This window comes from Triturus cristatus, chromosome 6 (assembly GCF_964204655.1).
Source record: "Triturus cristatus chromosome 6, aTriCri1.1, whole genome shotgun sequence".
NCBI lineage: Eukaryota > Metazoa > Chordata > Amphibia > Caudata > Salamandridae > Triturus > Triturus cristatus.
In genome coordinates this window covers 140341040-140364086 of record NC_140589.1, presented here as the reverse complement: position 1 = coordinate 140364086, position 23047 = coordinate 140341040, and the positions used below count along the sequence as shown (strand labels likewise).

The 23047-nt window shown below is 46.9% G+C and overlaps 1 protein-coding gene and 1 pseudogene across 2 annotated transcripts in view; one reads left to right on the top strand and one right to left on the bottom strand.

Annotated features, from left to right (window-relative positions):
• SUPT7L (SPT7 like, STAGA complex subunit gamma) overlaps positions 1-23047 on the top strand; it is a 113701-nt gene that overhangs the window by 3600 nt on the left and 87054 nt on the right. For both annotated transcript variants that reach the window (XM_085610354.1, XM_085610353.1), the window contains exon 2: positions 12047-12708. In XM_085610354.1, the coding sequence (XP_085466480.1) occupies positions 12296-12708 (413 nt within the window). In that variant the 5' untranslated portion in view covers positions 12047-12295. The remainder of the gene's footprint in view (positions 1-12046; positions 12709-23047) is intronic.
• Positions 3674-6792, bottom strand: LOC146816512 (uncharacterized; annotated as a pseudogene).

The window sequence follows — 23047 nt, the reverse complement described above, 5'->3', positions numbered from 1 at the left end:
CCTTAAGTTTCCCTGCAAAGGCATCTTTGCGGTTGCTTGCCCGTTGGCTAGTAGCCCGCCCGAAGACTTTCTGAACTGCTCCAAGGGTTCGCCTGGTTGCTCTGGGCCTGCCCTCACTTACCCTCGCTGGGTAAGTCCATCGGACCTTGCTGGTCTGAACCATCCAAGATCTTCATTCTACACGAGACTTGCAGTTGCCAAGGTTTGTTGGCTCCGATCCGAGTGCCGACACCGCCATCCGCTGCAGACGTCGTGGGACCCTCCAAATCCAGCTGCTGGTCTTCCTCGATCTCTCCTGGACCACGTGGGCGAAGAGACAAAACACCATCAGCGACGTGAAGAGACTTGACAGTTGTGGTCATCTATCCTGAAGGCCACCGGTCACTGGCAAGTGACTCTGAACTCTGTCCCCTCAATTTCTAGGTCGCCTGCAACTCCAATCCATCGTTGGATTTCCACGGACACTTCACCCGACGACACAAGCAGCAAGACTTCAACGATTCCCATTGAAAACAGCATCGCGACCTGACACCAAAGGACACCTGTGCACCCGGCTTCCCTGGGTGAGGTAACTCTGGCATTACGGTGCCCAAGTGTGCATTGGCTATCGCAGTACTTACCCTGTAAGTTGTTTGCTTGTTATCCATTCAGAAGTGCCCTAGAACTGTAAAATAATAACCGCGACATATTGCCATTGAGATCAATGAGAAACCCGCGTGTGTGTTTAGACACTGCACGCGTCCTCTGTGGGCTGATTACTTACCTGTAAATACTGCAGCAGTGAAGCCCCAGCGATGCCCTAGGCCTCTTCAATTTGCAAGTCGAGTTGTTTATACCATTTTTTTAGTATATGGTCTGGTACGCCCCTAGGGCTACAGCCATCTTTGTGCTTAATTTATTGAGAACTGTTGATCTTTTGAATGTTTACCTGGCTCTAATCTCATAAAGAGATTAGTAGAGTATATTTAGAAATAAATACATATATATTTGATATATATACCTGTGTGGTGTCTTTTCATTTGGTAATTCAAGAGATTATAAGGTAAAACAAGCTGCTTTACATTCCTCAGAGACTTAGCCTGAAGGCTGCTCTCCACAGCTACCACTAGGATAGCTTTCTTTAAAAGGTTGTCTTTAAACCTATCTACCAAGAGTCGAATTGGACTGGTGCAAGGTGGCCACTATAACTAGTGACCAGCATATGCCAGGCCAACTGCTCACACCAACGCCCTAAGCGCATGATGTCACCCTGGGACCAACCCCTGTTATGCGCTTCAGTCGCTGCCCCGATCCTAAAAGAGTGAGTCCCAAACTGGGCCCCATCCAAACCAATCTGCTGTAACCCCTTGCGCAAAACCATACGCAGCTGATAGTCTGTGACGCGTGAACCATTCATATGCTTAAAAACCAAGTCGCCCCCATCTCCTCCTGATAGGATCTTCCATTGCTTCGCCAAACGCAGCGGACAAGTACAACTGGGCGTTCCTGCCTCTAACCACACCCCCTTTCCAACACCCCTCTGATCCGTTTTTGAACTGGACAGCCAAATGTTCACACCTGTGTCCGTGAAGAACACGTCCTGCCAACAAATGCCCCGCTTTACCTTGGTCCCGAGGCGCTCAGAAACCCGAAAAGCCCCAAAAAACATAAACACCATAAGGGTAGCAAACAATGAAGCCTCAAAATCATCCCTGCAAAACCTCCAACAAACGTGCTAACGTCTGCCAAGAAATAGGCAAACGAGACATAACAGCCCCACCCCGCTCCCTAGCCCAGCCCTCAAGCATCCTCCTTCCTTTTTCCCCAGCAGAAGGGGAATAACCCCAAAAAAGCTTACCCATAAAGGAAATCCCGCCAACTTCCCAGCAATAGTGACTCTAGACAAACCTTTCTCAATGAGGTCCAAGATAAAGTGAACTACATCCTCTGAACTGCGCCACGACTCCTCCCTCCTACAAGCTCCTGATGACAAAAATTCCTTCCACGCCAAAGCATACGCCGCACGAGTGGAAACAGACAAAGAACCTACCACCAGTTGAAATACCCTACGTTGCCGACAGACCAGAGATGCTCCGGCATCGGGGTCGGTGTCCTGTCCGCCTCCTTGGCCAGCCCATGGAATCTCCCCCACTGTGAACGAGACAAAGCATCCGCAATGTCATTGTCCACACCCGGCACGTGCAAAGCCCTAAATGCAATGTCGTAGCGCAAACAGCCTAGCACAAACACTCTGATCAATTTCAAAACCTGCTCATCCCTTGCTGACTGCCTGTTGACTATCTGCACCACAGCCTTGTTGTCCACGCGAAAAAGCACCCTCTTATGCTCCAGCTCCTTGCCCCAAATGGTCCGTGCCACCAGGAGCGGAAAAAGCTCCAAAAAGGTAATGCTCCGCCCTCCATTCCTCCACTCCTGCGGCCATTTCTCTGCACACCATCGGCCCTGCCAGTAAATACCAAAACCATCACTGCCTGCTGCACCCGAAAACATCTGCACATCCCACTGCACATCCTCATCCCTAGCCAGTGGTACTCCGTTAAAGGAGTGCAAGAAAAAAGACCACATACGCAGGTCCTCCTTTACACCTGCCGACAAACGCACATGATGGTGAGGTAAATGCTGACCCGCCAAGGCCCGGCCCAGGCGCCTGCAGAAAGTCCGTCCTGCCCTCGCGACCCTACAGGCGAAATTCAAATAACCTAGCAAAACTTGGATGTCTTTCACCGTCACTTTCCGCCTAGACAACATCATGTCCAGCAAAACCAACATTTTGCATTTTTTATCCTCCGGCAGACGAGCCTGCATTGCCACTGAGTCAAGCTCAATTCCCAGAAAGGAGATAACGGTATCAGGTCCCATAGTCTTTTCTGGTGCTAGCGGCACCCCCAGCTCCTCCATAAGCTCATGGAAAGTGTCTAGAGCATGCTGGCACTCCGAGGAGCCCGGGGAACCCACAAAAAAGAAATCATCCAAGTAGTGTGTGACCAAGCTGTGACGTGTGCATTCCGTGAAACACCACTGGAGAAAAGTGCTGAAGAGTTCAAACAGAGCACATGACACAGAGCAGCCCATTGGTAGCGCCTTGTCCACATACCATTTACCTTCAAAGTGTATCCCCAGCAAAGGCCAATCGTCCGGATGAACCGGGAGCAGCCTAAAAGCCGACTTGATATCACACTTTGCCATACCTGCAGCTGCGCCCGCGGTCACCACAAGTGACATGGCGACGTCAACTGAGGAATATGACACTGATGCAGCGTCTTCATCAATAAAGTCATTGACTGACGACCCCTCTGGCCATGACAAATATTGAATCAGCCGAAACTGCCCTTCCTCTTTTTTAGGCACCACACCGATAGGGGAAATGATCAAATTGTGAACTGGCCACTCACCAAAGGGGCCTGCCATCCTCCCCATACGCACTTCCTTGCTCAATTTTTCACGCACCACCAACTTGTGCCCTGATGCGGATTTCAAATTATCCGCCCACCTTCTCAGCCGGGGCCCGTGGTACCCCAAATGAAAACCCCACTTAAAACCATCCAAAAGTGTCTGTCTTGCCTCCACATTCCCGTAACCCCTCAATGCTTCCTCATGCTGTGCCATTTTAATTGGCGTAGGAGCCCTTTGGCCCAGAACCCTGTGCTCCCCTTCCCCCCCCCCGTATACCCTGCTACGCGTTGCCAGACACCCCTGCACCTGCCTGCTGCCCTTGCTGTCCGCCTGACGGTCTGACGCCCCAGCAGTTGACGAGAGGGTGCCGCTTCCCACACTTAGAGCACTCATGTCGGTATTTGCAAAAATCCCGTGTACATAACCCTTTGTTGAAATCCCAACATGCCCCAACTCCAGATTGTGCAAACGGGGGTTGTAGGGCGCACACCTTTTTTCTTTTAGTTAATTTGAAAGTTTCTTTCTTATCCATAATTGTTCTGGTTTGCGTGCTCGTCGGTAAAGTGCCCTACCCAAAATGGCACCTGAGATAAACATATGAATAGGGGAGAGGCAACGTTTTGCCCCAACCGACCGCACAGCTGAATTGCGCCTATCTGGCAGACAGTTCATAATCTTTATCCATTTTTGAACCACTGCTTACCCACGTAAACCATTCTCTATGTGTTTTCTCTTTCATTCTGCATTTTTCTTAATCCACACGCGGGATGATATGCCATTTTCAAGTTTCTAATGTAAAAGCTGTGCCCATCCGGACCTCTTGCTCAAACACGACAAGTGCAGGAATTCATCCAAAGCAGCGTTTATTTATAAAAACCAATGCATTTCGGGCCCCAAGGGCCCTTCATCAGGGTGCGCTGTAAATAACAATTAAAACAGATATACATTACCATCACATGAGTTTTTTAACATCAGACTTCAGCACCATAAATCAATATACAATGTTACGTTTGGTATGTCTCTCTTATTGCTTTCCTGCATTACTCCATTTACTGAAAACAATGTAGATATGGCCCATGTATCCGTGAACAATTAATCTACCTCTCGAATTCATTTGGCTACAATCCCTACTATACAGAAAACATTCACCCCTCTTTTGAATATAATTTGCATTTTAACAATCCATTTGTCTTCCTGTTTAATTTCCACTCTCTCTCACTCTACTGCGTTATTCGAACCCCTGTCCCAATCAACACCCCCCCTCTCACTCTGCCGATTACCATACATGCCTGATTATTCTCCCTGTATTTAACACTTCCCCGCTACTCATCCACCCATGTATCCTCAAACACCTACTTGTATTAATACTTGATTACTATCTAAATCTCTCACCATTCACTCGTACTCACACACACCAACCCCGCCTTTCATAAAGTAAACCCATCAGTGATTACAACACTCACGTGCTCTCATTCACGCTCACACACCGTTCCCCTTCTTCCATTCATGCTCACACACCGCTCACGCACTCATACTAATCATTTATTCAAAATCGAAACCCTCCGCTCACAGGCATCTACCCATGCTTCAATCCAATGAATACACGTACCTGCTTCAAACGCTCTCGCTACTCCACCATTATCTTGATTTTAGTGAGCTTGTGTACAGCCTATGTTCCCGCCCTTATATGAACCCATGCCTCTCCAGGCCACTCCTACTGATTAGAGAATAAATTAACTCTTTCCCGCCAAGGAATCACTCGCAAAAGACGTCCACAGATTAAACCACACTACATTGCCCATAATGCAGTATCCCCAAACATTGTATCATGAGTATTACTAGTCCAAAATAATTATTATCACTTTTTCGTTAAACCTCATGATATCTTGCTGAAAAACAGCAATTGGATATCAGTTTTCAAGGGAAGAAGGGGAACGGTGTGTGAGCGTGAATGAGAGCACGTGAGTGTTGTAATCACTGATGGGTTTACTTTATGAAAGGCGGGGTTGGTGTGTGTGAGTACGAGTGAATGGTGAGAGATTTAGATAGTAATCAAGTATTAATACAAGTAGGTGTTTGAGGATACATGGGTGGATGAGTAGCGGGGAAGTGTTAAATACAGGGAGAATAATCAGGCATGTATGGTAATCGGCAGAGTGAGAGGGGGGGTGTTGATTGGGACAGGGGTTCGAATAACGCAGTAGAGTGAGAGAGAGTGGAAATTAAACAGGAAGACAAATGGATTGTTAAAATGCAAATTATATTCAAAAGAGGGGTGAATGTTTTCTGTATAGTAGGGATTGTAGCCAAATGAATTCGAGAGGTAGATTAATTGTTCACTGATACATGGGCCATATCTACATTGTTTTCAGTAAATGGAGTAATGCAGGAAAGCAATAAGAGAGACATACCAAACGTAACATTGTATATTGATTTATGGTGCTGAAGTCTGATGTTAAAAAACTCATGTGATGGTAATGTATATCTGTTTTAATTGTTATTTACAGCGCACCCTGATGAAGGGCCCTTGGGGCCCGAAATGCATTGGTTTTTATAAATAAACGCTGCTTTGGATGAATTCCTGCACTTGTCGTGTTTGAGCAAGAGGTCCGGATGGGCACAGCTTTTACATTAGAAACTTGAAAATGGCATATCATCCCGCGTGTGGATTAAGAAAAATGCAGAATGAAAGAGAAAACACATAGAGAATGGTTTACGTGGTTAAGCAGTGGTTCAAAAATGGATAAAGATTATGAACTGTCTGCCAGATAGGCGCAATTCAGCTGTGCGGTCGGTTGGGGCAAAACGTTGCCTCTCCCCTATTCATATGACCAACTCCAGATTGTGACACGGCTGAGCCTCCCACCCCACCCCGGGTGGGCGTTCCCTGAAAGGGCCGATAAACTAGAGGCAAACCACTAGCTGTAAAAATATTCTTACCCCCTGGCGCTGCACCCATGGTATGTTGCCACAAATCATCTAGCTCACCCCATTTTGCCTCTGAATCCCACGCCATACGAGCCCTGAACTCCTCGTCATACTGTGCCCAAGCGAAATCACTACCTGTAATTTGCGCCTTCCTTATGACATCCATATACTTGAATATGGCCACGCAGCGCTTAGGGAACTTCTCACAGTACACACTGGCATAAATTAAAAATGCCGCCGTCCAATTCTCAATTGTCAGCGGCACCTTAGGGCGCTTAGCTAATTCGTACTCCTCCTCTTTAGAACCCTCTTTAGACCTCACCTCCCTGTGCAATAATTTCAAAATCTCCACGTATTCACCCTTCCATATACGCTCCTTAGTTGCCAACATTAAGTGGGCGCCTAAAGGCTTAGTCACCCCATATAAGGAAGCTTTTTAATTTTCAACTCTTTACTCTGTGGTGTCTCCATCATAACCCCTGCCTCTGTATTGGTCCCACTCTCCACCTTGGCCCCTGGCACCACTCCCACCGTTCCCGTGCCAACCCCTGTATCTCTTACATACTTTCCTTTGTACAATCTGCCCTCCGACACACCCCCTCCCCCCTCCCCCGTCCTCCACCCCCACCCAACAGACACCATAATAGGTTTGGCCTGTGTTGTAACGCTCTCACCTGGCTCTAAAGAGGGTGTGCGGACCGACTCCGACCGCCTCTCCAACCTCTCAGAAGAATCCCTTGGAGGATGAGCCCTTACCGATGGGCTGTGTTCTCTCTTGGATTTCACCACCACAGACTGCTTAATGGGTGCCACACCTGAAACCTGCAAAAAACTACGAGAAACATGAGAGTGTCCCCCCCCTCCTCATATTCCCGTATTTCCCCTTCTTCAGGGCTGTCTTCCTCATAATCGAGCAGAATTGGCTCCTCCACCTGCGAAATGTCCTCAGCAAAATCCACCACACGGTCCTTACCAGACCCTACATTACCACAACCGGCCTTAACGGCCTTAAAACCACCATGCGGGGGAGCCGACTGTACTTGCCGGTCCTCCCCCTTTCGTTGACTCACATAACCATCCATCTTATCTGAAAACTCCATCCACCTTGACCGTCGTGACGTTGGGGCCAGCGAGGTCGCGCCTGACCTTCGTGTGCTGGCCGCGACGGGATTCCCCGCCGGTACGGAATGTGCCGCGCAAGGCCTCACCCTCCCTTCTCCTCGGCGATAATGGGCCGCACCTCGCCCTACCGAGTCTTCTGCGCTGCTACGCTTCTTGTCCTGAAAAGAAAAATGTTGGACTGGTGTACTGGGTCCCTGAAAGCTAACCGATCCTCCTGCCCTATGACCACTCGAAAAAACCTCCCTAGTCTGCCTACTCCCGGAAAAACCTGCATGCACCATACCGCCCGAAAACGTCGAAGCCACACCTTCCTCGTCTCCACTCCAATCTAGCATCACCTGCACCACCGCAGACGCAGATCCCATGTCCTACGCAACCCCGCCAACCCGCGAACTGCCTACCCCAACGCGATCCGGGCTGCAAACACCCACGCCTGTCCGCACCCCTGAATCCAAACCCATGCCGCGCCCCTGCACCTGAAACGGGCCCGACGCAACTTCCCCCTCAATCCCCCGAACCCCCTCAGACCTAGAGGGAAAAATATCCAAACCTTCCCAGGCTAAATTCCCCCCCCCCCCCCCAGCTGGCTCCAGATAACCAAAACCTCATCCCCACTACTACCCCCAACCGCCCCTGCCCTACTCTGACCTTCCTCAAAACCCAGAGAACGCGAACCCCCCCACGCGAAGAAACTGAAGCCCTAGAAACCCCATAATCTCGGAAGGGAAGTAAGTCCTGCTGAGAACCCCACTCCCCCACCTGAGCCCACTCTCCTTCTCCCAAAGAACTCGCACCTACAGACCCCGGCCCTCCCCTTAAAGATAAAGGGGAAGAAAACAATAAAGGACTCTCACATCCTGAGACCCCTACAACCCCCTGCTCCCCCGCCTCCTCTGACATGCTGAAAGCCCCAAAATCCTGCTCCTCTCTTGATTGCCCCACAAAACGCTCCTTAAACGTGCCAGCACCAGACAGCTGGCCCCTCAAGCCCCCAGCGCTGCCTGCCCTGTCACCTGCCTCACTGAACACACACACACGCACACGCACACACGCGCCATATACGTGACGACCTGACCCGCCCGACCAGCTCCCCGCACATTGACGTCTCCCGCCTCCTTTTTTGACAGCGCTGGAGCCTCCGGCATGGAAGAAGAACGCCTCTTGTACACGCGCCCTCCCCCGCGCTTGCCTCTCACCGCGGGGGAGGAATAGGAGCGCACCGCTGTAGCCGGCACCCCCGAAGCGAGCTCCCCAGCGCGCCAAACCTCCCGGCCCTCCCCACTCACACCTCCCGCATCACCCCTCGGTACCGGAGCCCCCCGCTGCATACCGTCAGCTGGGGACGCCTTCTTAAAGCGCTGGCGGCCCCGCTCACTCACGGCCATATGTTTCATTCGCTTCGGCGAAGTGCAGGCAGCCACCGCCGCCGCTACGCCTGCCGAGGCCTGTCGCATGGGACGCGACGGCCCCGCAACTTCTCTGACGACAAGGTCCATCCGGCCCGCCTCGCTCAGGAGCCGGAGGGCCTCCAAAACGCGGTAATCACCTTCCGCCATCGCAAACCGCTAAATTCAAACAAATTGCAGCTAAAAGACCACGGGACAAAAAACACCTCTAGCCAACTCCCAGCCACCAGGTCACCAAACCTAAAATGGTGGCCGGGAGCAGGCGCCCAAAGCCTTTATACTTGGGCTACAAAAAGAAGCCCAAATTCAAAAAAAGGCCGCGCGAGGCCAGCCACGCCCCCCACACGCCCCTCCCAAACTGCCGGGGGGGGGGGGGAACGCCCTGCGGTCGCCTGCCCCCCCCAAGCCCCCCTTGGCTTGAAAGTTTGTGAACGCCGACCAAAAGAATTGTGTGCATTCCACAAACGTTTCAGTTTGTGGTCGTTCACAAGCTCCTCTCAGACTGGTTTTCAGTGTGAAAATCGTCATGGGTCCGCTCCCGCAAAGGGCTGGAAGTGAAAATGTAATGGTACACCCCCAGACTTCATGGGGTGCGCGGGTGGGGTCTCTCTCTATGGGGAACAGTGTTTATCTGGTAGCGAAAAAGGGAGAAAAGGTGTGCAATTGTTCAGCTGGGCTATCTTTCTCAAATGCAGAATTGTAACAGCGTACAATTTTACTTTGATTAAATAGCAAAAGCTAAAAAGTCATATCATTGTTCCAGTAGTATGACTGGAATGCTGTGACTGTTCCGATGCACTACAGGCATGGTTCGTGTATTGGGGAAGAATTGGAAATCTTCACTTTTGTGAAACAGCACTTTAACAAGAGCAGATTGACTGACTATATTTACATTTTTTTTTTTAGGAATGTGTCCTCCAACTTACAAAATGTATATGGCTTTAAAGTCAGAGCTGGCTGAGAGTGTCGCATTTAACAAAAGTTCTTTTTGGGGATGTTCAATTGGCAACTTTATTCTGAGTGCTTAACAGCCACCCAGGCACATGTAGTCATCGTTAATTTGACAGTGCCCATTGGTTACACTGCCATATGTGCCCCTTGGCAAGCCTATACTCCCCTTGTGCATTTATTTCACTTTAGCTCATACGTGATTTGATTTCTCCGCTCCATATGCCTCTTTATCGCAGTGCTTTCTATATAATGGGTCAGCCTGTCTGAGCGTCTATTGGCCACTGTAGCCTTTATACCTTTGTGTACATCTTTATGCATATGACTGTGAGTTACCCTTACCCATGTTTATCTTGCTCAGGGGGCTCTTGGTTAACTTGAGCTCTGTGTCTCTTGGCTACCAGGCCGTGAGAGTCCTACTTAGCCCTGTATCCTAAACTGACCTGCTCTCTGTGTCTGCCTGCCACTTTGTAGCTCATAATGTTATGTACTGACATCGACAAAGTCCAGTCTTTCTTATTACATTACATCGTACCCTATAGGCTTTGCCAATGCTGGAGAGAAAGGGGTGGGCGTAAAAAAAAAACCTGTTTTTATTTGCAATGCATTCAAGAAATAAAATATATAGGCAAAATGTTAAACTAAACATTTAGAAATATTTGTAAATGTTTCGGAATTTGAAATTGTATGCTAAAAATTAAGTTAGCATCCTCAGATTGATTTGTGGGAGCACTGCAAGTGCATCAAACAGAATATAGTATTGACCGATGGGTGGCCTTAATTGAATTTAGAAAAGCTGTAACCTTCCTATTAAAAGTAAAATTTAGATTTTTATGTATTTGTGAATTGAATAAACTATTTTATAATCTATGTATTTGTTTGATAAATGCTTTTTTCCCCACATGTATGTGTATTGTTTTGCTGTTCAAATCATCAAAATTGCTTAGGCTGGGGTCCCCATATTCAGTAGGAGGTCCCTGGATTCCAATAATGAGTCAGTGGGGGTCGCCAGATTTTATATATATATATATATATATATATATATATATATATGTGTATACACACACTCCAGTAGGGTTCCATAGAAGTCAAAAGGCTAAGAACCACTGTTTACAGGCTATTTTAAATAAATTATATTGTAAAAAAATGTTAACAACGTTTGTACTTTTAACAGATTTCCATACAAGTGACGTGTTTTATTGTAGTCACCTTTGTGAGGGCTTAGTGTGGCTTAGCAATTGTCTGCTGAAAATGCTGTACATCGGTGAAGGAATGCGTGAGTCTGCGATGGTGGGGATTGTGTTCCCCTTGAAAGGAGCTTTGCCTGTCAGTTCGAGATGGACATGAGCAGCAGGATCAGTGCTGATTTGCATAAGGCAGGCCTCTGTCTAAAGAGCAGTGTGAGTGAAAAACGATGGATTAGAATGCTACCTAGACCGATTGACGGTGATTGAGACTACTTGCAAGCATTCTTTCCATCACCTTTAATGCAGAGGACATAACATTCTAATAGAAGCCAGTAGAGGGGAACCATAGTTCATATTTACAGGGAAGTGTAGCCTGTGAGACTGTATTTATTTACATTTGAGACTCATTCAAACAAACGCTGTACTTGGTAACACATATGCACACAATGGCTGGTGCAGGTTTTGGTGATAACACATAAAAAAGGTAGATCATTTATGGTTTAGATTTGAGGAACACATACATTGAAGAATCACTTTATGGTGACAAGTGAAACTAAGACACAAACGTAGGCTCCATTGTATTTGCAAATATTTCATATTTACAGTTTGGGGGGTCATCGGCCAGGGTGGTGATATAAGACATTGTCTGGTACATCGACAGATCGAATTTTCAATTTCGAAGAAGAGAGACGTCGGTGCTGCTTACATTCAGTAAGAGAATCGGGAACTATTAATTGGATGGGACATGTGTTTTTCTAGCAATTGCAGAAGTCTGAGAGGCGATGGTGCACTGGGGAAAGTTCATACTTATTTACATAGTTCCTGGTGCAAGTGTGCATTTTGGATACTTCATTCACTGCCTGTCATTACGCTAGTCGCTGCCTAGGTTGTGTGGTCGTTACATGTTGAATTAGGTGATCTGGCTGCAGAGAGAAATTTCATTTCGCTAGTTACATATTTAGCTGACTGCGATTCTGCAGCCTCATTTAATCCTGTAACTTTTGAGACATTATAATTAAGTGAATAAACCATAAATATTCTGCTTTTCTTTCTCTCTGACAGGCATGTTTTTTGTGGTACACGGGTATCTTCTGAATTCGAATTGGCGAGCTTGGGCAGTTGCTAAAATCAGGACAGTTCAATCGATGGCCTTGAATCCTGGAAAAAGTTCTCATCCGGACATGTCTAGCCTACAAATTATATGTTCTGTTTGAAAGATCTTAAATGTATTTGTGTATCCACGTAACTGACAGGCCACATAGTTCACCATTTCACACGGTCCATATGTGATGCTTTAACACCAGAGGTACGATGATGAAATACTGGGGTGAAATACCGGCTTCCTCCAGCCAGGCTAGCCGAAGCTCCTTTGATCTGCTGCAGCGTGAGTTCAGGACTGTGGAAGTGCAAGACCCTCCATTACACCAGCCCTCAGCCAACAAACCTCGGCACGCCACCATGCTGGATATCCCCTCGGAGCCCTGCAGCTTGACCATTCACACCATCCAGCTGATCCAACACAACCGGCGCCTGCGCGGTCTGATTGCCGCGGGCCAGGCGCCGACCCAGCAACCCACAGAAGGGGTCAAAGTAGAGGAGAGCGAGCCACTGCCGCCCCGTCCAGTTACCCCGTTACTGCCCGATGACTTGCGACCCTTGGATTCAAAGATCCCGAAGTTGCCGTTCCAGCTGCGCCACAGTGACCCGGAGAGTGATTTTTACAGGTATGTGCACACTTCTTTCTGTCATCCACAGGCATGCATTTCTTTGGCGGGCTTTAAATTCACAAAACAGGTCTGGTGATCTAAAGTACTGCACATGGACAGCGAGCCTTTGTCCTCCTTGAGGGAATAGGACTTTTGACCTTACTAGCATCAAATATTGGGGAATGTGGGGAGCAGCACAGACCACTGACACTGAAATAGTGTGTAAAAGGCCGCTTTTATTGAAACGGGTGCACATCCCAATTAAAAGGCCCTTGGCCTAATGCCTTACAAAACTACAGCCTCACTATACAAGCTGTTACCTATGTCACGCTACCCCCACCCCTAAGGTTTTCCCACACAACATTTAAAACCTGCAATTCAGTACCCCCTACTGTGACCTTTTAGCTTTTTACCTTTAAACTTTACCCTTTCACCCCTACTGTGACCTTTTAACCTTTGCCTTTAAACTTTACCCTTTCACCTTTCAACCTTAACCTTTACGACTATTAACCTGTCACTAACCTAACTTCCTAAAGCACCTTAAAGATCCTACCTCGTGAACTTGTCTACCCATTCCCTTTCAGCCTGGATTGCCTCTGTCAATAACGAATAAACTTGGCTAAAACATGCCAACTTGACTGCCAACCGCCCCTGCTTCAAAGCGACAACCCTAACACAAACACATATATACCCTGTACACCTGTTCCAATGCAAAGCCAACCCCCAAAACCCAGATTGTTAGCCAGGAAAATTAATTCCCCCAAAAAAGAACTGGAAAAAGCGGGGGTTCGAGGAAAAAAAATTCTGACCTGCCTACGACCAGCCACCGGGAATACCACAAAATGGTGGCTGGTAGGACCAAAATGGTGACATAAATATCCCTTGGGCTTTAAAATAGCCCAACCAGCCCAAGAAGCACAAAAGGAGCGGAGCAGAGGCCTGCACCGTTCCCATTCCCCAAACATCCCGGGGTGCAGACCTCCCTACGCTTGGCTGCCCCCCAAGACCCCCCTGGGGAATATGGGGAGCAGCACAGACCACTGACACCGAAATAGTGTGTAAAAGGCCGCTTTTTTTGAAACAGGTGCACATCACAATTAAAAGGCCCTTGGCCTAATGCCTTACAAAACTACAGCCTCACTATACAAGCTGTTACCTATGTTACGCTAACCCCACCCCTAAGGTTCCCCCACACAACATTTAATACCTGCAATTCAGTACCCCTTACTGTGACCTTTTAGCTTTTGACCTTTACACTTTCACCCTTAACCTTTACGACTATTAACCTGTCACTAACCTAACTGCCTAAAGCACCTTAAAGATCCTACCTCGTGTACTTGTCTACCCGTTCCCTTTCAGCCTGGATTGCCTCTGTCAATAACAAATAAACTTGGCTAAAACATGCCAACTTGACTGCCAACCACCACCCAGAAAAAGGGGGGGTGACTACCCCTTTTTCTGCCCCCCAGAAACCTAGGTACCGACAGAGCCTTCGCAAGGGAAAACTGCAACTGACAAAATCCGACCCATGAGAAAAAGGGGGACCCCGAGACCCCCCTAAAAATACCTCCGAGTCATAAGATACAGCCAGCTGCATGAACTTCGTGAAAAGACGTCCTGACACCATAGACCCGTTCCATGCCGTCCTATTGCATCCATGTGTACAGCCCACATGCCACGCCCCGCATGGCCAAAACTCAGCCCACCTAGCACCGCTTGACCCTTGGCGAAACTCACCTGTATGAAATTCCCAACCCCTATCCCCCTCCCACCCCAATATAGCCTATCTTAAGAGGGTAGCAGCTACCTCCCCCCCCCCAGGCCCCTTACTCCTATACGAACCCCTGTGCAACGATACAGAGTGGATCCCAAGAGACCCGGAGTCTGCCTCTTTTCCTTGCTGATCTCCCCATATTACCAAATAATCCTCCAGTATTGAAACCAACATACCAGAGACCGTCGCCTACAGCCAAACCTGAAAAACAACAATAACATTTCAGAAAACGAAATATGTTCGCAACGTTTCCTCCCCCACCTGTACACATTGCTAACTGTACCTGTCCTACCTCCAAAAACCTAATATCCGCCATGCTCCGACCCCATGGCAAGCCTTCCAAGACCTAGTGTGCCTGCAGCTCCCCAGCAATACAGAGAACGGTGGAAAAGACGCCCCTTTGCCCACCAATGTGACATGACATAAGCCTCTGCCCGGCGCCACCTTTCTCACCGGGAAGTGGTACAAGTCTCCTGTCAGCATAAAATTAGAGACCTACGCCCTACAGCCCTGCCAAGACCTCTCTGATCTGTCGTAGGCTTGTAAAAATCTGAATGCATGCTGTCCTCGAGCTCTTTCCCTAAACGAACCCCTTTTTACCATACCAATTCATATCCTAAAAATAGCCTCCAAAACCTCCCAGATGAGTGGGACAAGAACCACAGGTATAGTTAGTCTCCAGAGCCACCCACGCGCAACTTATTGCATAACCTCTGCACATATGCCCCAGTCTCCGACGTCAAAGGGGGAAATCCCCACTCCTAAAAACCCCCAAAAACCTGTACCCCACTTGTCTGTTAACTGGAAGTACCCCTGCCCAAAAACTACCCTTGGCTGCAGGCCTTCCTGCAGTCCTACATACTAGTGACGATCCCTGGAGAAACTGATGCCAAAGCCCCTGTGCCTGGTGCACCGCCGAAGCCGTACGTGGCCTGTGCGGGGCAGTGATCTTGTGGTCCAGAACCTAAAAGCTGCATTTCGAGTCGATTTCAGCCAGGAGGAGTACTGTCCCCCTTGGCCTGGTGCACCAGTGATCTTGTGGTCCAGAACCTAAAAGCTGCATTCCGAGTCGATTTCCGCCAGGGGGAGTACTGTCCCCCTCTGCCTGGTGCACCGCCGAAGCCGTACGGGGTCTACGTGTGGCAGTGATCTTGTGGTCCCCCGAAGTTCCAGCCCGGCCGTACTGGGCCCAGCCTTCTCTTCACCGCGGGGTAATGGAGCCGTACAGTGCCCTCCCGTGTCGGGAAAGCTACAGAAGTGATCCCGCCACAAACATATGGTCCGGTGTGCTGGTCCCTGCCTGCATCCCCATCTGCTATCCCAACGCACCCGGGGCCTACTTCTACCTAACTAACCCTCCAAAGGGGGCATCCAGGTAAGCGCCCCGCGAGTGGGTGAGGAAAAGCCACTCCGTTCTTAGGAAAAGATAAGGAGCTGCCCCTCTTACATGATATGATGTTATGCCCAGAGTAATGATATAAGCGTGAAATGCTGACACATCACTGTGGCCGCAGCTCTTCCAGCCAGGAAATTAAGTTAACTTTCTTTTTAGCTTATTATGTCCTCATCAAAAATTAAATAATTCTAAATGTAAACACAAAATCTTTAAAATATTAAATTTGACATCTTCTCCTTGAAAAGTTCTACTTCCTCTAATAATCAATGCGCAATACCGATGCTACCAAAACAATCGCCTCCCAAAACGCTATGCCTCTCTCCAACTGATCTCCACAAACGAGTTTGCTTGGGGAAAGAAAAAACGCTGTTACCTTGGTAACCTGCATGTGCGGTGAGGCCTAATGCTCAAAATGCCTCTACTTCCCTTTCTGAAATGACCGTAAAACGCACACGCGCGCTCCAACGCTCTGCCGAAACACGAAGAGACAGACTACTACGAGGAAAAAAGATTCTTGCGCCCATACGCCATCACCCAAACTTGATCGCGAGCACCCAACGGCAATCCTCTACCTTTGCCAGAAGTCTCTACAAACCTCTCTGTGACCAAAATCATTACCCAAGCCCAAAGACACCCCCCAGCCCCCACATTTGCACCAAACATTTAAATCGAAATAATTATCATGAAAAAACTAAAGCCCTTTCGAGCCACTCCAAAAATCAATACTTTGCCCATATCGTCCTCATTCAAAAAACTCAAAACCCTCCCAAATATAACCAAACAAACTCCCACTCCCATATGAAAGAGCTCTAAACCCAATGAACATAACACTACCATCACTTCAAATTCACTTTGAAAGTTCCGTCATGGAAACAAATGTACCATACAGTCTTCATAACAAAGTCTCCTTAACCTCTCTCCAGTCACCACAACACAAACTACCCCATGCCCCAATACCGCAAACAAGCTTCACACCAAAGTATTCATAATATGCCCTTATCTCCTTGAGCAGCAGCAACGAAAGCCCTCACTAACTAAATTATGAAAAAGTTCTGTCCTGCCTACGACCAGCCACCGGGAATACCACAAAATGGTGGCTGGTAGCACCAAAATGGTGACATAAATATCCCTTGGGCTATAAAATGGCCCAACCAGCCCAAGAAGCCCAAAAGGGGCAGAGCAGAGGCCTGCGCCGCTCCCATTGCCCAAACATCTCGGTGGGCAGACCTCCCTATGCTCGACTGCCCCCCAAGACTCCCTTGCTAAAAAAAGTGTATATAAATCCTCTCTGAAAAGCTGTTTATTTACCTTGGTCCTTGGAACGAAAATAAGTTTAATATCTCTGGCAAATACATACTCGGTAGGCGGGGTATGCCATTTAATTCTGGTTTTCACTACCTTGACTACAAGTGTTTCCATTGGTAGCAGGCGGGGCATAGGGAAGTTCAGTATTTACAGAGTGCTCTTCACCCAGTGCGTCCCTGGCATCAGAGGGAGGTATGGCAAAGATCTGATGTCGAGCAGACTGGCTGAAGCTCTCCCTGCCTTGTGTCTGATGAGAATGATGCTCATGTCCATTTTCTTCAGTAGAGTCACATTGTTTGTAGGGATCGTAGAACATTATTTGATTAGCTGATCACTTGTAAGTCGACTGCTACTACCTGTTTGTGTAGGTCAGAAGTAGCCACTACTTAACACTGAAGTAAGGCTGCTTTTTCATTTCTGGTTCCCTGCCCATTCAAAATATAGATATATGCATAGAAAACTTGTAATCTAATTCCCACCTCTGCACTTCCTGCCACGTACTTGTCTGGAATGAGCTAACATTTCCTGTAAAGAGCCCATTCTGAGATAGGTGGGGAGACACATACCTGTGAGGGGATTAATGCTCATCCTCTCATTCACCCTTGATTCCAGCCATGCTTCTAGACTGATGCCTGAGGGTTCATTTGTGTTACACTCTACCACTTTAGAACAGTAGGTAGATAAGTGGGTGAGAGAGAAAGTGTTTCAAATTGGTAATGGCTAGAGCGTGTTGCTTCTGGTACAGTTCATTTTGGCACACATGATCTGAAAATGGATCCTTTTTTAAACTTGTTTTTCGAGAGCTGATGCGAGTGTCAGAAAGTTCTCATGTGAGTTGCTATCAGACGTGGTGGGCTCTCTAGAGACTGCCAGATGATTTCTCTAAAGCGCGTGCACACGTTTATGGGCCAGTGTCCTGGTCCTAAGAGCTGCGTCTATTTGGCAGCAGATTTCTCCAAGCTCCCACTCCTTCTGCACGAGTACCACCAGAAGAGTCTAACAGCAAACACTGTGGCACGCCATTGAGAATTCCCCTCCTGCCTGTGTTCATTCAGACCACATAAGTAGAATAGAAGAAAAGCCTGCACAGATTTTAATTGAGACTTTCTTGAGTATCTTCAAAAGGTCAATGTGCCATGACCTCAGTGGAATTATTATGCTGAAGAAGGATAAATGCCTTGACCCAGTAACCCTGCTGGTAGTTTTGGTCTGCTGCACCAGGTCTGCTTTTTTGGGGTACTTTTAGATTACGACATACTGTAAGTTCAAGAGGTGATCCCAGTTATACTACAGAATGTGGCATTTACCCTCCATAGACTCAATGATCAAGCCATGCTTGTCCCAGGTCAAAAGAATGTAGAGCTCTACTCAGAGAAAAAGATTTTGAGCCTGGTTGTGACGAAGTACAAATACCAGGAGTTGTAATCCGGATGCAATCAGATATGTATGTTGATAACACCCAGTTATGTTTCAATTCCATCATGGAGCGCATGTTCGTGAAAGGGTTGCAGATTGCCTCTATTTCATAGGCTGGGATGATGCCATTTGCCAGTGCTTGTATGCCTCCAAGAAGGAGGAGGTGCCTTGTGATCTGTCGACCAGTGATGCCTTGCTACCTTTCATGTTGTTGCTTGCCCTTAGTCTTCAACTCAGTAACCAGGCACTGAGATTTGATGTGGACCTGTTCTCCATGCTGCACCTCAGCTTGGCAACCAAGTCAATATTTTATGTCTTGAGCCTCTCACTCTGCATCTTCCTAATGGGCGACCTGGTTCTTCACCATCCTCTTCCCATCCTATGTCAAAGCATGGAATAATCTAATCAAGGTAGTCCCAAACCTACACTTTTTACTTTCCTAACTACATTTCCCCCACCATGAGCTCTGCCAACTTGCTGCCAAAGAAACATCCTAATGATTTCAAAAGCCATTGCCCCGCCCACAAACCTATTTAGCTAACTAGTTCCCAGCCCTCAACAAATCCTGTATCCCAGGAACATGAGCGACAGTAATGCTGGAACTGAAGCTGATCAATTGTTCTTTGGGAATTCAAAGACAACATCTGATGTAAATTCAGAGAGTAAACTTTTAAATAAGAAACTACTTTCTCTGAAAAAAATCGGCTCATTCGGTTTAAATAAACAAAGTATAACATTCATACAGAATATATAAAAAATACATATAAAATGTCACATGACTCAAATAATCCACAATTTATCAGAAGAAATTTAACATACATGATCCTAAAAGGGAGATGCCAATTTTATTTACATTTCGTACCGTTTTCTTAATAAAAATGCAATCCTAATAAAATGTAGTACTACCGTACAGATTGCTTCTGTGGACAAGGATGATAGGAGATTAAAACCCTCCCAGTAATTACATGGGCGTGTTTCTCTTAAAAAAGGAATAAGGGAATGGGCCCTTGGTTCCTTATAAAGTGCACAGAATAGGGTAAAGTGCAAAGTGCTTTGTTGTGCTGAGTTGTCACAAGGGCAAGGAATGAAGTTATTGTAACATCCGGCCGGTTTAGGAAAGGCCACTAAAAAGTGCAATGTGCAAAGCCGAAATCTAGTCAAAAGAAATCTAAACTGCACGTTCGTGGTAAAAGACCAATAAAATTGAGGATATAAAAGTGGCTGATTGATATAAGGTTGCAGCCCTGCTAGCCGCCAGCGATTGTCAAGCTCACCACAATATGTGTTTTTTATGATCGATTTCATATTTGTCTCTATGCTGTCAGGATTGTCGTAATAATGCCAAAGGCCTTTTTCATTACATTTTCCTTTTACATAGCAGAGCCATAGGATAGCCTCGGCGTTATCCAGCATCATGCAATCCTTGACAATTTCTCTTGTTAGCTTCAAGTCTTCTGACAGCCAATCTTTGGCCCAGAGGATCAATGGGGCAATATTAATCCGATCTCTAATAAAATCCACCACTACCTTAGAGTCACAGAATGCCGTAGGGGCGCTTTTTGGGATCATCGGCAATCTTTTTAGAAACGTATTTTCTAGCGTTTGAAGTTGCGTGCTTTTATAGTGTCCCCATACTCCCGCCCCTTAAGTGGCAGTAGACAAACATTTTGATCTATATAGGGTTATCAATTCCGCTACTGGTTTATGGCCCAACTTGCACGCAAAGCGGAAAAGACCTTCCACAGCACAGATAGTATTCTGCACCCTGGATATAATAAGAAGTTCCCAGTTCAATTTGTTGTTAAAACGTTGCCCAGATAGTTAAAATTTGAGACCGTGTCAATTGTCTTGTCCTTTACCATAAACTTTCTTGATTTGGTGTGACTAGGTCCGCATACCATAATGTAGGATTTGGTAAAGTTAACCTTTAGATCCAGTGCTAACATAAAATTAGTAAAAGCATTCAGAGGCTTCTGTAAACTATTAGCAGTTAAAGCCATTAGGACCGTGTCGTCTGCATATGACAACAACGGAATCGGCATTCCCCCAATTCTTGGAAAGTCTAACTCCTGTTTTTTTTAGGGCAGATTCAAGACCATTTGTGTACAAGAGGAAGAGAAAGGGGGCCAGTATGCACCCCATGCGAACTCCCTCTGTAGAAACCATGGGCCTCGTCCTTTCTCCCCCAGGACCGAATCATATGGCTACCATGGTGGATGCGTGCAACCTATGCAAAAGGGTAATAGGAGGTTCCTCAAAACCCATTTCCCCCATCATGGACCACAGTTTACCCCTATTAAACGTGTAGAAAGCGCTGGACAAGTCCATGAAGGCCAGGTGTATTGACCCCTTCCTTGCCTTCATGTACTTGCCCATAATCAATGCCAAGTTGAGGCACTGTTCGTTTATCCCCATGCCTCTTCGAAAGCCATATTGGGTTTGAGATATTAGCCCTTTGGAGTCTGCCCAGGTCTCAAGGCGCGCTAAGATCACCCTCCCCAGCACCTTGACCGTAGCGTCAATTAGGGAAATGGGCCTATAACAGGCTGGGTCTTTCTTCTTTCCCTTTTCCCTTTCGGCTTCAAACTAAATTGATACTGGTGAAAGTTAATTTAAATATTGTGCAGTGTAGTTTGTAAAGACAGTCCAGTGAACCTTAGAATGTAGTTGTATAATAGGGACTCCACAAAACCACAACAATACAATTGAAGTCGTCAAAATAATACAATGAACCTCTCATCTGTAAAGCCCCTATCCCAATTTCTTCCAATACGATCCCTTCCTCATGAATGTCTAATGTATGTACCACTTTCTTGCAATCCGGGATCTAGAAAAGCAGAGCCAGACTTGTGCCAATCTTTCTTTAGTTTTACTAAATCCAAAATTCTTTTTTCAAAAGACCTCACTGGTCAATGAAAACATCTCCTGCCACAGCTTGCTTTTCTCAGGCTAATTTTTTCACGACACACAGGACCATCCAGGCAATGGGATGGGCACCCAAATAGAGTTTGGCGCTCTTTTTTCAGCAAATGTGAGATCACCAAAGCCTTCCAAAAGCACAATTCACTATCCTACTAAAAACCCTTTTGCCCACATCAGCAAATGTACGAATTTACAACTAATCCCTCATTTGTAAACAAATTGAAAGGAAAGGCTTATGCCCAGTACAGCACCATTGGAAAGTTGATCTACCTGTGTGACTGCCAATCTGGTTTCCACCCACACAGCGGTATTGGGTCCCAGTTCTGGCATTCATTGAATACCTACATTTGCAAGGCAAGGACAGGGTAGCAGCACTGATCTCAGTGTCCTTATCTGCAACCTACAGCATACTTGACTACAACTGTCTGTTCACTATATCCATGTAAGAGAATACAAGTACAACAAAATCATTGGTACATGCAGGGTATCCAAGTGTCACATTGGTCACTTCTGCCTAAAATTTCAAATGTATGTGAATTGCACAAATCTGGTCACACCCCGCAAACATGGCTCATGTTTACATATGTGACAAGATACCTGTTTATCAACGTTCTATATCTTATTCTCTTCTTTTTGAGCATTAGAATGTATTGCGATTTATAGAGTCCAAATTTATCACAGCCCGTTTCAACTTCACTATATTCGTCTGCAATGAGATGTGGCCTGACGGCCAGAGCTGCCAACTTTGGGGCTGGGGAACGGTTCAGGATCCTGTGATTCTAAGCAAATCACTTAATCTCTCCATGCCTAAAGAAAAAAAAATCTGACCTTCTGTAATGTTATTGGATGCTCATGATAATCGTAATTCTAATAATGTTGCTCTGAATTCCTGCAGAGGGCCTCCCTTTGGGGATTCAAGGCGCGCCAGTAACAGCATGAAACCAAGATGTTTCTCCAACTCTGTGGGTTCACCGGAAAATCCAGTGCCGTTGGGGGGGGGGGGGAAGTTATTTTGCTCCCGTTTTCTTTGTGTAGTAGTCCGATATCAATTTCTGGACTTCATAAGGAGTTTGCAAAGAGTCAGGCCGAAGGTTTAATACATCGCTGAGTATTTTTACATATCGCCAGCAGCGAGCAAGGGTGGAGACCTCCGCTTGTGAAAAGCATACTGCCGAGGCCTCTACAAAGGTTTCTCGGATCATAGCAGGACAACAGCACAGAAGGTGCGGCCATTATTCGTGTTTATAATTGCATGACCTGCAAGTGCCTCTGTTGTCTTGGTTGGCCCATGTTGGATTGAAGTCCAGGATCGGGAAGCCCAGCAGTCCATGTACATCAACTCTCTACGGCTTCTAACTTTGAGGATAGCAATGTCATGAAACTTGAATGATCTACATATTCCTTCAAAAAATCTGGTTTCCTTATAATCCTACCAACCCTCCCCGTCCTAACTCCCAGTTCTCCTGTACTCTCTTCAGAAGGTGTAACCCCTCTTGTCCCAATTTCTTCTACACCTGTGGTGGTGTCCCTTGCACTCGCTTCTC